This window comes from Propithecus coquereli, unplaced genomic scaffold (genome assembly GCF_000956105.1).
Source record: "Propithecus coquereli isolate 6110/MARCELLA unplaced genomic scaffold, Pcoq_1.0 Scaffold159, whole genome shotgun sequence".
NCBI classification, from domain to species: Eukaryota; Metazoa; Chordata; class Mammalia; order Primates; family Indriidae; genus Propithecus; species Propithecus coquereli.
Window position 1 is genome coordinate 3,163,601 of NW_012140413.1, and position 16,239 is coordinate 3,179,839.

At 36.4% G+C, this 16,239-nt stretch overlaps 1 protein-coding gene across 1 annotated transcript; it reads right to left on the reverse strand.

Moving 5' to 3' along the window:
* Nucleotides 1–2,075: 2,075 nt before the first annotated feature.
* LOC105807518 (chromosome unknown open reading frame, human C8orf48) lies at nucleotides 2,076–3,056 on the reverse strand. The gene has a single exon (XM_012640948.1). The coding sequence runs from the start codon at nucleotides 3,054–3,056 to the stop codon at nucleotides 2,184–2,186; it is 873 nt and encodes a 290-aa protein (XP_012496402.1). The 3' UTR covers nucleotides 2,076–2,183.
* Nucleotides 3,057–16,239: the final 13,183 nt, after the last annotated feature.

Below are 16,239 nucleotides of genomic sequence, written 5' to 3' on the forward strand. Positions count from 1 at the left end.
TTAGAAAGGCAAATTTGGGCCAGACATTAAAGAACCTCTTTGTGGCATTAATTAGTTTTAACTATTTCTATAGCAGAGATAAACCATTTAGAGTGGTTTGGTTTTGTTTGTTTTAAATCAACTGAATTACTTGAACAGATTTATGTGTTAGAAATATAATTCTGACAACTGCATGGACAATGGATTGAAGAGGAGAGAAAGTAGGAGTAGGAGGGCAGAGATAATGAGAGGAGTGGTAATGAGATGAAAATGAGTCATAGTCAAAAGATATTGAAAAGGAGAAATCTAGAGGTCTTGCTGAAAAATAGTTTGGGTATGAGTTTAAAAAAAGGAAGAACAAAAGATGACTCAGATTTATAGCTTGATTGACTAAAAGGGTGGAGCATGACCTTTAATGGGGGAATTCTAAATGGAAAACTATTTAGAATTTTGATTATGTAAAATGTGGGTATATTGAGATGTCAAAGATAAAGTATGACATAATGTGGAGTTCAAATAAAAAGTTATTATGAAAAGTAATGAGTATTTTCCATTTAGGAATGACTTAGAAGAAATATGCTAAATTTTATAGGAAAAAAGAATATCTTTATATATAAATTAAGGTCTTTTTTTTTCTTTTATTTCAGCATATTATGGGGGTACAGATGTTTAGGTTACATATGTTGTCCTTGGTCCCCCTAAATTAAGGTCTTAACTCAATGAGTAATATTGAGATATAATACAAAGATTCTTTTGTGCTGATTTTTGCAAACAAATTTCTTTTCCACTGAAATATTTTAGGTGTTATAAATGTAGAAAAATGACCTCCAGGTTATATCACTATTTCTACAGTTTATATTTTTATAGAGAAAATAAACAGTAAATGATTTCTCAAAATGACAACTAAGAGTTTTTCCCCATAAATGTTTTCAAAATACCATGGTATTCCTCAGGGAATGATGCTATTTCCTCAGAATGAAAATTAGGATGAACAACAGAAGTTTCATGAAATCTTCATGTCCAAAATGGTTTCTTAGGTAATTTGTTCAAGCATTCTTCCCTCAACTCAACATCTACTTCCAGCTTCACCTCTCTTTCCAACAGCTAAACTTTTCAAGTAGAAGTCTATATCCATATTCTTTATTTGCTTATCTTAAATTTATTCCTCGATCTACTTTGTATACTCAATTTCTCTAAATGAAATGGTGACAACCATTCATTTCAATTCAATTCAACAGTGCCCAACACATGACTAAATCATCTTTACATGATCACTCTTTTGCTCTGCATGCTCAGACAATCATCCTTCTTGAAATATTCTTATTTCGTGGCCTCTATTACATTATACATGCCTGGTTTCCTTTATCCCTCTGATAATTTTTCTCAACCTTTTATGCAGGTTTACTCTCTTCTATCCAACCATTAACTGGCATTTCTTAGGAGTTGATACTAGCTCTGCTTCTCTTCTCACTCTAGTCTCTCTCAGAAAAGCTCACCACATTTATGGCTTCAATTTACAACTATATGCCAATGGTTTTCCCCTCATATAACCCCCCCCCCTTATTTCAGACCTCTAGGGTAGACCTTTCCTCTGAAATACAAGCACAAGTAATCAACGAACTCTCAGCACAGATGTCCCAAATGCACCTCAAACTAACCATGTACAAATAATCACACTCTTGATCACTCCCATCAAACACAGTCCTCTTGTGTGGTTTCTATCTTAATGAAATTAAATATCATTCATCCAGGCACACAAATCATTCTTAGTAACATTTTTAACATTTATGCTTTATTAATTCCCCATAGCCATTTCATAACCAAAGACAGTTATTACTTTCTATATATCTCTTACATCTCTGTACTTCTTTCTCTCTGTACTATCAACACCCTAGTCCAAATACAACATATCCCTCTTGGATTGTTGTAAAAGCTTTGTAACTATTCCAACTACAACATTGCCTTCTATAATCAGAAAAATGTATCGGACAGAAAGTTCTCAGTCCTCGAATTTGTGGAGGAAGCATAGTAAAGTCTTAAACTTGTTTCCCAAGTGCCTGTAGAAATTATAGTGATTACTCAAATACACATCTATCCACATTACATATTATAATATCTTTGATAATCGCCATCTGTTTGATTAGGGTAAGTGGCTTGAGAAGTGGTAGAGAAAAAGGTGAACAACAAGCATTATTTCCATCTTGCTAAATCTTCTGCTCTGTATCTGACCTTTCAAAACCAGAGTATCTGATATGACTTTTCTCATTCAGTCTTTTCCAAATTATTCTGGGGTCATCTGAAAGCCTGGGAAGGTCTTGATGTGCTTCTCCAATACGGGTGAGAAAGTCTTTGGTGTAAAGATGCTCATCTATTTTTTCTTGGAGTAGAACTGACTCCAGTAAAGTCTTCTTTTGTTTCAAGAAGGCAGATTGGGCCAGCTCAGCCCTTTTCCTGTTACAATCAGGACACTGAGAAGAAATATGTTGCTTAGATGCTGTCACCTGTTTTGGTACTGTCCTCATGTTTTTAAAATAGATTCTGTTCAAAAGTCCATCAGGGACAGTACAGTTTAAGGGATCTTTCTCTGAAGACTCTCCATCCAATCTAAGTTGCAGCTTTTTATGTCTGCTGCTCTTCTTTTTAGAGCCCACTCTATGATGGATTAAGTTTATCTTAACGGTGCAGAAAGACTGCAGGGCATTCAATTCTTCATCGGATACCTGAGTAATTTCTGTTTGAAGTCCAGCGTCTGGTTGGTACCGTCCAGAGTTAGTTCCTTTGCTCTTGAGGTAGTTGATCAACTTTATACTCAATTTCTTTTCATAATTTTTGAGGTCTGAAAGCTCAGATTGTTTGTCGCCTTGCTCCAAGCTTGTAGTCGGCTCTTCACTCTCCGGTTTGCTCCCAGAGGCAAGGGACCGGGACTGCCGTCCTCCAGAAAAGCTGAATAAACCAGAACTCTGTACCTCATCAGTAAAGGAACCGAAAGTTTCTGTTTCATCACAAAGGTCTGCCATAGCACTTTTCTCCGTTTGAGCCAATTCTTGCTCTTCTTTTGCATCTTCCGACTTTGTCATCACATTGTATCAAACTCGGCTCTTCATCTGCTTGGCCGTGGTCAATATCGGCTCAGGAACCAGTAAGGGCTGAGCCCACCCGTGATGGCTCTCGGTACCCACGGCTCAGCGGAGCTCGCCTTCCGGGTGATGCCTTCCCAGCTGCCTTGGTAACGCGCGCCGGTCATGCGCAGTGAGTGGCAGCGGCGCGACGACCCACCCCTTCCTCCGCGCGGCCCAACGCCGACTGCGCCTGCGCAGTTCGCGCCAGGCTGGCGATTTCGCCCTTTTCTTCTGCGCTCGTTTCTCTTGATGCAATTTTAAGTACAGAATCTTATAGTCCTTGGACGAAGGTTGCGAACTCCGTTGCCTCACGGATCAGGCAGGAGGTACACGTGTGTGAGGACAGTAGAGAGAGGTGGCTTGTAACAAATCCGAAAGTGCGTGCATCGCCTAAATGCATCCAGATTTTATAAACAAACCGTGCTGGCAAAAATGCGCAAGCAAAAATTTGTCTGCCAGTCTTTACAGGCAGGGAGCTACCTATTTGTAGACCATGTTTCAAGATAAAAGTCAAAATACGGAAATCATTCTGTAAGCCGCCTTGCACAATGTTCTGTGCTCCAGCATTCTGACGATCTTGAAGATGTTAGGGAAAAAACACTGAATTTCCCAAGTCATTTGTACATGCAAGTCCCTTCTGATTGAGATCACATCTCTCTCCCTTTTTTTTTTTTTTAATTTCAGCATATTATGGGGGTACAGATGTTTAGGTTACGTATGTTGCCCTTGACCCCTTCTCTCCCCCTAAGTCCGAGTTTCAAATATGTCAGTCCTTCGTGTGGTGCGCATTGCACTCTTTGAGATAACATATCTCTTTATGTGTTTAATTACTCCTCCTCCTTCAAGTCTCATTTCCTCAGGAAGGGCTTTATACTCACACCTCCCCTCAAACATTTTGTAGCCTTTCTCTTATATTAATAGTTTCCAATTATGTGTTTGTTATGAGTATTTGATAATGAAGGCAAAAATGATGTCGGTGTTGACAACTAGTATATGCCCAGCAACCAGTAGATATATAGTAGATGTTCAGTAAACCTCTGTTGAGCGAATGAGTTGAACAACTATGGAAACAAATAAATAATACATCACACAGGTCCAGAAAATTTTGTGGGATAAGTACTACTAGCACAAAGAAATATAACCTTTTTTCTTCCTGATCTTCCTGAACCCTCTAAATTTAGGCTGCTACCCAGGATATATATTTTTATAACAAGCTTATTTTTAAAAATATGGTAGAGGTTTATTAATTATTCTCAACAATTATGAAATATTGAACTCTGGATTTGGACTTTTTCTATGTTTTAATAATCCCCTAATCTAGGTCTTACTCAATAGCTAAGATAATTCCAAGACAATGGACACCCTTCTCAAGTTCTCTCCACCCCCTCCTCCCCTTTCCTCCATGTCGGAGGTGGCATATTATTCAGGTCTAGTCAGATGTATTTAATATTATTCCCCAAATGTTCACTTCGGCAGAGTCAAAAGTCTGAAATATTCAAAAAACATCTTTCAAATATTATATAAGCCAGCTTCATGTTGAATATAAGGAGATTCCAATTTCATTTTTTCAACTCAAATTATGTTTTATCACATAATGTAAGTCTTCAAAAAGATATAGCAGATAATTGGTGAATAGTGCCAAGCAATTTCCAACAGGGCTCAAGATTTTTATTTTCAATTTTTATGTCAAACCTTCCCTCATTCTCTGAATATTTATACATTCATATTTACATACAATTCAGTATAACACATTTTCCCCATAACATTGAACAAGGGAGCTAGCTATGGAAAACAGTATGGAGATTCCTCGAAGAACTAAAAGTAGACCAATCCAGTAATCCCACTACTGGGTATTTACCCAAAGAAAAAGAGATCTTTCTATCAAAAAGACACCTGCAATCCAATGTTTATTGCAGCGCAATTCACAATTGCAAAGTTGTGGAATCAACCCACGTGCCCATCAATTCATGAGTGGATAAATAAAATGTGAGATAGATATACATACATACACACACACACACACACACACACACACACCATGGAGTACTACTCAGCCATAAAAAGGATGAATTAATGCCTTTTGCAGCAATTTGGATGGAACTAGAGACCATTATCCTAAGTGAAGTATCTCGAGATTTGAAAACAAACACCACATGTACTCATTATTAAATTGGAACTAACCAATGAGCACACAAGTGCACAGAGGGCAGTAAAACTCAGTGGAAATCAAGAAAGGAGGAAGGAGAGGGAAGGGGCAAAACTTCCCTAAGTGGTACAATGAACACCATTTGGGTGATGGACACACTTATAGCTGTGACTCAAGCATTACAAAAGTGATCAATGTAACCAAAAACATTTGTATCCCCTTAATATTTTGAAATAAAAAAAAAGAAGTCAAAATGATCTGCATGATATCAAATGCTATTATTTCAAAGCTCAGGTCGATAAATAGCTAGATAGTTGAAGAAATTAATAAATTAATAAAGAACAAGATCTCCAATGAAAGATTATAAATAAATTTTTCATCTATGTTTTCTCAATATTGTGAGAATATCATTTGTTTTACCCAGTTTTGCATTTTAAAATATTAAGTTTAAATAAACTAAATTCTGAAAATGTAGTGGCATTTCATTGTTAAATAATTTCAAAATATGTGATATTTATCTACATTAATATTTATATAAGTGTTACAATGTAAATTTACACATAAAGTTTGAGCCTAGATATTTTGAATGTCCCAATTTTAACCAAAACATTTTTTAGAATTAAGAAAAATGAGCATGATCACAGTGGTCTTTTTGTAAAGAAAATTATCACTGAAATCAAGGCATTCATAGGGTTAGTTCCTTCTAAAGGCTGTGAGGGAAGGATCTGTTTCAAGCCTTAACTTGTAGATAGTTGGCTGTCTTCATGCACACATGGTGTTATCCTTCTATGTGTGTCTCTGTGTCCAAATTTCCTTTTTTAAAATAAGAACACTGGCCATAGTAGATTAATGCCCACCCTAATGACCTCATTTTAACTTGATTATCTCTGTAAAAACCTTGTCTCCCAATAGGATCACATTCTGAGGTACTGGAGGTTAGGACTTCAACATAAGAATGGGGGAGGGGGACTATAATTCAACCCATAATACGTGATTCATATGGAAACCAGGTTAAAGGCTAATTAAGCAGACTGGTTTTGGGGTTGACTTTTAGTATGAAAACTGCTAGTGATTTGCTAAGTGAGAAAAGCAATTATTAAATACAGGAACCTACTTGTTAATTAAGAAACATCTTTATTTTAGATGATCTGTGGGGGCCTTCTGGGTACAAGTTGCATTCTCTGACACTGCATAAACTCCAGTGGCCAGCTTATAAAGTGATTGCTCACATCTCATACTTTAAGTAAGAAATTGTTTTAAGAAAATATTGTTCTTATTTGAAAATAAGTAAAAAAAATTTTTTTACAGTTCTTTTTAGATATATTGATGGGTTTATTCCAGGATTTTTAATGATTTTAGGCAATAAGCAATGATTTCCCACTGCTCCATCTGAGTATCTGGTAAAATTCAAAGGACGTATGTCATATATTACTCAATTATTTTAGAAATAAGTATCTCCAATATATTTAAGGGCAGCAATGCAATTTAACAATAAATAATGTTAAATATGAATTTGAATTGTGTGATCTCTTTTGCTAATTGTCTTGAACATTCTATAGTAACATAATATCTAGGTTTTCTGTCTCTAGCCTAATAGGTAACTATCTTATTTATTTTTCCTTCATTGTAGTTCAAATTCAGAATAGTTCTGGGCATCTTTCTGCAATTTTATACAGTAAGGAGCCTTTGGGCAATACTATTCAAGACTGACCTTGGAATCTAAGAAATGAATATAAATGAGACTCTAACTATAATTTATTTCCCTTCGAATCACAGAAGGTGTATAAAATGAATTCAGAAATGTTTCCATTAATTTATATTTCAGTAAATATAGTTTTGTGTTTTCCTTGAAGTACGGGGATCTGGTTATGGATGATAGGATTGGCATTCACAGTGGTTTTCCTAAAAACTACTAAGTGGAATTATTTTTCTACTATTCAATACCTTTGCACAGCATGTTACTGTAATTTTTCTACTTACAAAGTAAGCTTTCACTGTAAAATGAATAATCATTTAATTGCATAGAGTGAATGACATAGAAATTGCAAATAATTTCATTTGAGATGAATCTTTCTGTAAAACTATTTTACTAAAGTGTTCAAAGTAATCATAAAAATATCACTATGCTCTGGAAAGACAGCTAATGTAATAAATTGAGCTCACAGGCTAAACTTATTTTATCTCCTTATTTTAGATAGGCATTTTCCAAAAACAAACTATATCACTAAAGAATGTAATACTTTTCTTTAGAGCCTTCCATGCTTAACTTGAAAGCTGTCAACCCGGGAGGCTGAAACAGAGCAAGATTATGAAACCTGAGTGAATAGCTCATTCTTTGCGCCCATGCCTTTGCTACATGCTGCCATGTGGTACAAGGCTGAGAGGTATGCACTATGATAGCTAATGAAGCACTTCCTTTATATCGCACTGACCAGAAGTCTTATTTGAAGCCCATATATTATGCCACTGAAATCTCACAATGTTAGCCTTTGTTCTGGCTAGCAGAGACTGGTTCTTGTCCTTTCTGTGGCTAAATTTCATGCACCCAACTTGTTAGACCCTTTTCTAATAATTGTGACTTTAAGTCATAAAACCAACAACTGCTATGTTTGTAAGATTGTTTGTTTTGTCTTTTCTGCCTCTGTTTTTATTATAGTATACCCTCAAAACCAAGAACTTACAATTTTGAGGCCACTTAGAGATAAAAGGCTGGGAGTAAAGTCATTGGCCCTCTTGAAATCTCCCCTCTATGTCAAACATAGTGATTCAATAAACATTACAAGAACAGGGGACAAGAAGAAACTTCATCCTGGATGAACAGAATGGCATCAAATGGACCAAAATTATTTACCCTATGTAATCCTCAATGTAGCTGACAACTATTCAATGTGACCCATTTGTTATATTTTAACACATTATTCTCATACTGTATTGTGTGATGAGGGCCTTCTTTTCCTCATCTGTCATTAGATAATGTGCCCCAATGCATGCTTTGATAAAGTGACCTAAAAAACAACCCATAGTGATTGTCATAGCTCTCGATAAAATAGAGGCTTCAGTTCACCTAGACACAAATAAGAAATGTTAAAAAGTCATTCAAAACCTATAAAATTTTAAAAGAAAAAATTATGAACCCCCTCCCCAAACTTGAGTTATATCAGGTCCTTCTGGGATCATCCAGAGTTCCTCCAGGGAGGTTCCATCTCCCTCTCCCTCACCAACCACATCTGATCAGTCACCAAAAGGTAACTACACCTACAAACTGGTGGCTTCTCCAATCCCCTGGTGTAAATAGCCACCATTTTTCACTGTGTGAAAGTTGATCATATGAATTGGGTCATTCTTGTCATACCCAACTAAACGAGAGTCCAAGGACCAGGAGGAAAAAGCACCAGGGGCACATGGCACCTGTTCCAAGAATTAAATTTTCTACAAGAAAGTTTCTGCTGTAACCTGAAACCAGTTTTATCTAATGGCTACTGAAACAAACTGCTGCAACTATAAGTTAGTTTTACCCACCACTGTCAGTCACCAATCAGAGCTTGCTGGATCCTCAGAACCTTACCAGTGGCAATGAACTTTCTGGAAATCAATACACAAGAGTTTATAGATGAAAAGAGAAATAAGGAAGCCCTATTTACCAACATCATGGGGTGGGGATGTGAAGGGAAATACAAATAAAACCAGCAGAGTTGGCATCCTGAATGCCCAGTGAAGAAAACATTTCAAAGAGAAGGAAGTGATTAACCATATCAAATGCCCTCGCATAAGTTAAGGACTTAGAATTAACCATAAGATTTATTAATCTTATGGTTATTATTATTATTATGGTTATTATTATTATTATTATGGGGAAATTTAGTGACCTTGACAAGAATAGATTTGAAGTTGTAGGGATCAAAGATCGAAGGGAATTAATTTTAAAGAGCATCAGAAGAGAGAAAATAGAGACGGTGAGTATAGACAACTCGTTTAAAAAGCTTTGCCATAAAGGGGAACAGAAAATAAAGAAATAGCTGGAGGGGCAAGTAAAATCAAGAGAGGATTGTGTTTAATATAAGAAAAAAAAAGTATGTGTGTATGCTGATGAAACATTAAAGAAAATGGGAAAATATGAACGTGCAGTAGATGAGAAGAGAAATAATACAGAAATGATATTCTACAACACATGAGAGAGGAAGGGATCCAGCGCATGCGAATAGGCTTTAGATAAGAGCAGAGAAAATTCATCTAAAATAATGGGAAGAAAGGTAGTATATATGTACGTGAAACCTGATAGATGAATGTTTAATTTGGCAATGTAATGACTATCAATAAAGTAAATGCTACTTTATTGATAATTAACAATCAATGGCACATTAGTGAATAATGCTGTCAAGGTTTAAATGTGTTCACATTCTGAGGGTTTTAATAACCATTGCATTAATGACACCAATATTATGTAAGCTGAAGTAATAAGATTTTAGTTTAATATTACTATTTCCAATTCTGTGGCTAACCAGTGAAAGCTAAATTTCTTAAAAACTGCTGCTTTCTCATAAAAGTAAATAATTTTCTATCATGTACCCCAAAAAAGATGATTCATGATGAAATACCTACTAATGCTCTCTAGAAAAAGATAGAATTTGACTCTAAAAATGGTTCATGGTTTCTCTATGATCATTTTTTCTTCATTTAGACTTTGGACTTTCTCTTAATCAGAGACTAGGGCAATAAATGTAGCCATTTTAAAAAATAAAAAGGATATATATTTTAATCACATATTTCTTACATTTCAAAATATGACAAAACAAAAAAAACTTTTCAAAAACATTGTTTTTGTAGTATTTATTTTGCTTGTTTTTTTCTTGATCTATCATGAATACTCTCAAAAACTAATAATTAATAAACACATTTTATTGCATGGCACAGAACAGTGGTTCTTCAATTAATTATATAACTGCCCAACAGAACGGTGAAAAACTATGTATAGATTCACATATTTTTAAGTTTACAGACGATATTTCTATCATAGGGTTAAATAGTTATAAATGATAGAATTTCTAATTTATTTCTTATTGTAGCTGTGCTTTGGATATATTTGCATCAAAATATTGAATCTGAAAATTTGGCCCATTCAATGTATTAAAATTTTGTCCATATTGTCAATGGATAATCTTATTGGCAAATCCAATCTTCCTTATCAACCAGTCAGTTCCAATAAACATGTTAATATGCTTCCCTTATAATTATCTCACTTCTTAATTCTAATTTGCATATAGATAGATATCTAGAGAGGTAGATAGGTAGATAGATCTTTATGTTTCCATTGCCAAGAGCTTTTGACCTGGATAAAATAAGATGTTGCAACTTCAATTATTTCTTACTGAAGCTCTCTTTGAATTGTTCTCAAGGAAACTTATAATGCTTTATTTGGCACTCCAACAGTGTTACACTTGGAAGCAATGCACCTTAGTAACACTGCAGACGGATGAGAGATATAATCATTTTGTAAAGTGGGGAAAAGACTATTTAGGAAGGGATTGTAGCAAAAGAGACAGAAATCCTATTCCCATAATCAACCCATAGACTTATATTTTTAGGCAAATCAACTTTAAGAAACACAGATAAAGGCCAGGCGCAATGGCTCACGCCTGTAATCCTAGCACCCTGGGAGGCTGAGGCAGGCGGATTGTTTGAGCTCAGGAGTTCGAGACCAGCCTGAGCAAGAGCGAGACCCCGTCTCTACTAAAAAAAAATAGAGAGAAATTATGTGGACAACTAAAAATATATAGAAAAAATTAGCCAGGCATGGTGGTGCATGCCTGTAGTCCCAGCTACTCGGGAGGCTGAGGCAGTAGGATCGCTTGAGCCCAGGAGTTTGAGGTTGCCGTGAGCTAGGCTAACGCCACGGCACTCACTCTAGCCAGGGCAACAGAGTGAGACTGTCTCAAAAAAAAAAAAAAAAAAGAAACACAGATATGAAAGTTTAAAATCTAGAACCAGATTCCCCTTAAACTATCTGAACCCACATATATCTGGAAAATCTTTATGTGCTCCCAGATATAAGTGTGCACAAATTATAGACTGTGGTTTAGAAAGATGAATGCTAATCTATAAGCTAGATTCTTAGTTTTGGCTCACTTCAACTGACTTTTGACTGTAAATCATTTAACCCACTTACTCTTAAGTATATCTTTGCAAAGTAAAGGAGTTAGGCTAAGGCAGTATTTTCCAAAGAGTTTTCAAGGGAATATTTCCCATGAAGTGCTCTTTGAAATATATATGGTTATATAGTCATATAGTTATATATGTGGTTACAGAAGTCTGGGAAATGCTGTGCTTTTTTGTGGAGAATAAGATGTGTATCAACAGAGTAAATTCACTGAGAATTCTTGCAGGAGAAAAATACAGTTGACGTCATTTAATTCATTGATTTCTAGACTATTTGACCATATTATTCTTTTCATATCACAGTTAATAGCACTCACTAAGGGCTAGTGTTCTAAAGAACACCCCTCAAAGAATATCTGAACTAGAGTTGTCCAAGATTCTTTCTAGCTATATAGTTCCATGACCGAACATGAAACACATAGCTTGATTCCAGTCATAACTGCAGTCACCAATCTTCTTAAATGATTCATCTATTCACTAGTGTTTAAGCTTATTTTAAGATAATTGAAGCTACTCCAGAAAGAGCTAAAATAACGTACATAATGATATTTTGTTTTAAGACTATTATTTTACTTCTTTTCTATTTCTACAAAGTGCTTCTGCAGAAAGCCATATGCCTCCATATATATTTCTTCATCATTGAGTATGAGATAGAGTTATTCTCACTTTTAATTTTGAAATTCAAATTGCCTTTAAACATCTCAGATTATGCAAAAACTCTGGGGTAGGGCTTATGTCTCTCTAGTCTGGTATTAGGGTAGTTGCCTATCTCTCAGATTAGACTCTGAGGATCTCAAGGATGAAGATACATCACTTGTTTCTGCAATCTCAATACCTGACAGGCACATAATAAGCACAATAAATATTTCCTAAGGGAATATAAATGTTTCTGCCTATTCATATGTATTTTATAAACAAGCCAGATAACCACTTTTGAAAATAATAAAAAGGATAAAAATAAAGTATAACATGTTGTTACACCATCTAAGCTCCACAGTTTTCATGTGATCCTTGAAAATCCAAATGTATTACATCCCTAAGCTGCCTTTGTCTATTTTGGCAGTAATACCCTCAAAGTTCTGGAGATTAGTTTAGTATGACCTTCCAATTTTGAAACCACGTAGGCCTATTTCAATCAACCTGTTCTTTTCCAGATGCTTTTTTTTCTACCACATCCTTTAACATGGTTTAAAACTTTAATTCCTCTGCTGTTTAATGTATCAGTCTTTTTTGGACTAGTTGTGTCATATACATGAGTTATGTTATGTGTGTTAGTTACACAGCAATGTTTCTGTGTGATTTCACTGGGGTATTTCATGGAAATGTGGAAGCCCAGATGGTGAAAACGTAATTGTAGGGTTGAAGCAGTTAAATTTACTGACCTCATCTAGTGCTTATAGAGTCTTTTGAAACAATTTTCAACTCAAATGGAAGTACTTTCTAATACAGTTTGTAATTTTCTTCAGCATAATGAGCTCTTAGAGAAAAGAATTTTTTAAAAGTATTGAGTTTCTTGTAATACAATTATTTTACTTGCCGTTCAGTGTTTTCTCCTGTTACTCATAGACTTATCACCTCACTAAGACTGATTATTCTCCAGTGGATATTGCCTGCTAACTGACTTTAGAAACCTGACTTAAAGTAATTTCTATAATATTTAAGATATTACTTCCTTCCTGTGTTTTTACTGCTAATTTTTGCCAGCCCTAGAGTAAGAAAATAAATCATCTTTATAGGTGGAGATCATTTACTGACTTTCAATTATAGTTGGAAAATTATATCTAAATTTAATGGAAGTGAAAGAGTTAAAAATAAGATAAATTCCTTATATGGTATAAATGGCGGGGGGAGGAGATAAAACATAAAAGAGAAAAGAGTCCTTTCCCTGAAATTCAGCACTTGTAATTATCCTTCCACTGAATACATGCCAACATTTTTCTGGATCCCAGAAAAGTATTTTCTAAAAGGAGAAATTCTATTGTCAGAAATATAAGAAATCCTCCCCATAGCTTAGCTAAGAAATTAATCAACAATAATACCAAACCAAATAAACTAGATCATGTTAGTTCACTGGCTACCTTGATGTTTATTAATATGTTGTCATAGAGATGTATCTCTATTCTATCAAGAGCAGGTGTGCTCTTAAGATATGATGCCAACTACTCCATATGATGGAATTTTGCCAAACCCATATGAGAGCTGAACAGTTTAAGAATAATCTCCCAAACCTCCATTACAAATTTTGATGGTAAACTTCCTTTGCCAGAACTGATAATATTTATGCATAATTTTATGGTTATATTATGGTACTTGAGACAAATATTTCTCAGTATTTGTCAAGCACCTATCATATGCCAGGTGATAACAATGAGAAGAATTAACTCAACAGTTCCTTTTCTTGCATAAGATATAAGCAAGGTACATTAACTTTAAAAACAATGTCTTGGGCCAGGTGCGGTGGCTCACACCCGTAATCCTAGCTCTCTGGGAGGCCAAGGCGGGCAGATTGTTTGAGCTCAGGAGTTCGAGACCAGCCTGAGCAAGAGCGAGACCCCGTCTCTACTAAAATCAGAAAGAAATTAATTGGATAACTAAAAATATATAGAAAAAATTAGCCGGGCATGGTGGCGCATGCCTGTAGTCCCAGCTACTCGGGAGGCTGAGGCAGGAGGATCGCTTGAGCCCAGGAGTTTGAGGTTGCTGTGAGCTAGGCTGATGCCACGGCACTCTAGCCGGGCAACACAGTGAGACTCTGTCTCAAAAAAAACAAACAAAAAACACAATGTTTTGGCAGTTCAGGGAAGGTGGTTGAATATTTCTAATGGAACCAGAGTAAAGGGATGGCAGATAAATTAATCAATCTAATAATTCCCTTCCATTTTTAGGCGAAGAAACCATTAGGGACATCTAAGTAAATGCCTCAAATTTCCCTTTTTATTTTTTTAAATATTTATTTTATATCAACCTGGTCCATTTTCTGTTGCTATGACAGAATTCCATAGTCTTAAAGCTAAAGAATAAGCTCTTTTGACTCCCATGTTCTGCTTCCTGGACACACTAGAGGGGAGTCGGACCCCCCAGAGTCTTCAGTAGCCCCATCCCTACAGCTTTGCTGCAGCAGTGAAGTTACACTCTGGTATTCCCACAATTTTGTGGTCTTGGGGTTGGCCCCACTGCCAAGGCTCCACTAGGCATTGTCCTAGTGGAGACTCTCTCTGGTGGCTCCAATCCTATATATCTGCTCATCATACCCTAACAGGAGCTCTCTGCTCTAGCTCTGTGCCTGCAACAAGTCTCTGTCTGTTCCCAATGCATCCTTTCAAATCTAGCTGGAGGTAGCTATGTCCCCACAGCTCTTACATTCTGCAAGCCTTCAGATTTAACATCATGTGGATGCTTACTGCATGTAACATTCAGAGCAGCAGGCCTGGCCATATCTGAGCCTGCTGGAGCCATGGTTGGGGTGGCTGAGGGGAACTGTACCGGGATGCAAGGAGCAGAGAACTGAGGAGGCTCTGGGAAGTGAGTTTGTGGAGGGTGTCCCAGGCCTATCCCCTGAAGCCATTCTGCCCTCCTAGAGTTCTGGGCCTGTGTTGGAAGGGGCAGCCTAGAGTATCTTTGAAATGCCTTCAGGATCGTCCTCCTATTGTCTTGAAGAATAACACCTGGCTTTCTTCTATTCATAGGAATATCTTCAGCAAATGGCTGCTTGGCCACACCCTTAGTATTCTCTCCTAAACATGCTTTTTCACTATTTACATGGCCAGGTTGTGAATCACCCAAACTTTCCACTCTTGCTTCTTTTTTCATCTCACTGTAAGCAGTCAAAAGAAGCCATGCAGCAGCCTCAATGCTTTGCTGCTTAGATATATCATCTGCAAGATATCTTATTTCATCACTCTTAAATTTTGCCTTCCTAGGGCATGGACACAATTCAGCCAAGTGCTTTGTAACTTTGTAACAAGGATAGCCTTTCGTACAGCTTCCAATGTCTTGTTCCTCACTTACATCTTAGACCTCACCAGAATGGCATTTACTGTTCATATTTCTAAGAACATTCTGGTCACAACTACTTCAGTAATTTCCAAGAAGATTCAGGCTCTTCCCAGTTCTGGAGTCTTATTCTAAGCCCTCATCAGAATCACACTTAATGCTCTGTTCATACAGCCTTTTTCTAGCCTTCTCCTCCAAATTCTTCCAGTCTCCACCTGTTACCCAGTTGCAAGCCACTTCCACATCCATGTGCTCAGGTATTGCTATAGCAGCAGCCTCCCTTCTTGGTACCAATTTTCTGTTTTAGTCTGTTTTTCATTGCTAAGGCAGAATGCCACAGACTGAGTAATTCATAAGTAGAAGATATTTATTCAGCTCATGGTTCTTGAGGCTAGGAAGTCCCAGAGCATGGAGTTGGCATCTTGTCAGGGACTACTTGCTGTGTTATCCCATAGCAGAAGGTGAGAAGGAAGCAAATGTATGTGAAAAGAGAAAGAACAAGGGGCCAAGATCATTTTATAGCAACTCACTCTCATGATAACTAACCCACTCCCCAGATGACAGCATTAATCCATTCAAGAAGGTGGAGCCCCCATGACCTCATCACCTTAGAGGCCCCATCTCTTGACACTTCCACAACGGCAATTAAATTTCAACATGTGTTTTAAAGGGGACAGATATTCAAACCATAGCAATATTCCTTGTAGCTTTATTTCTTTATTTTAAAATTTTCTCAATGATATTTATCATCTCCATACCTATTTCAGTATTTCAGATTCACAACATATCTCTCCAAGTCCCATCACTATTTCCCCTCTTGAACCTAATTCATTTATTCAATTTACTATT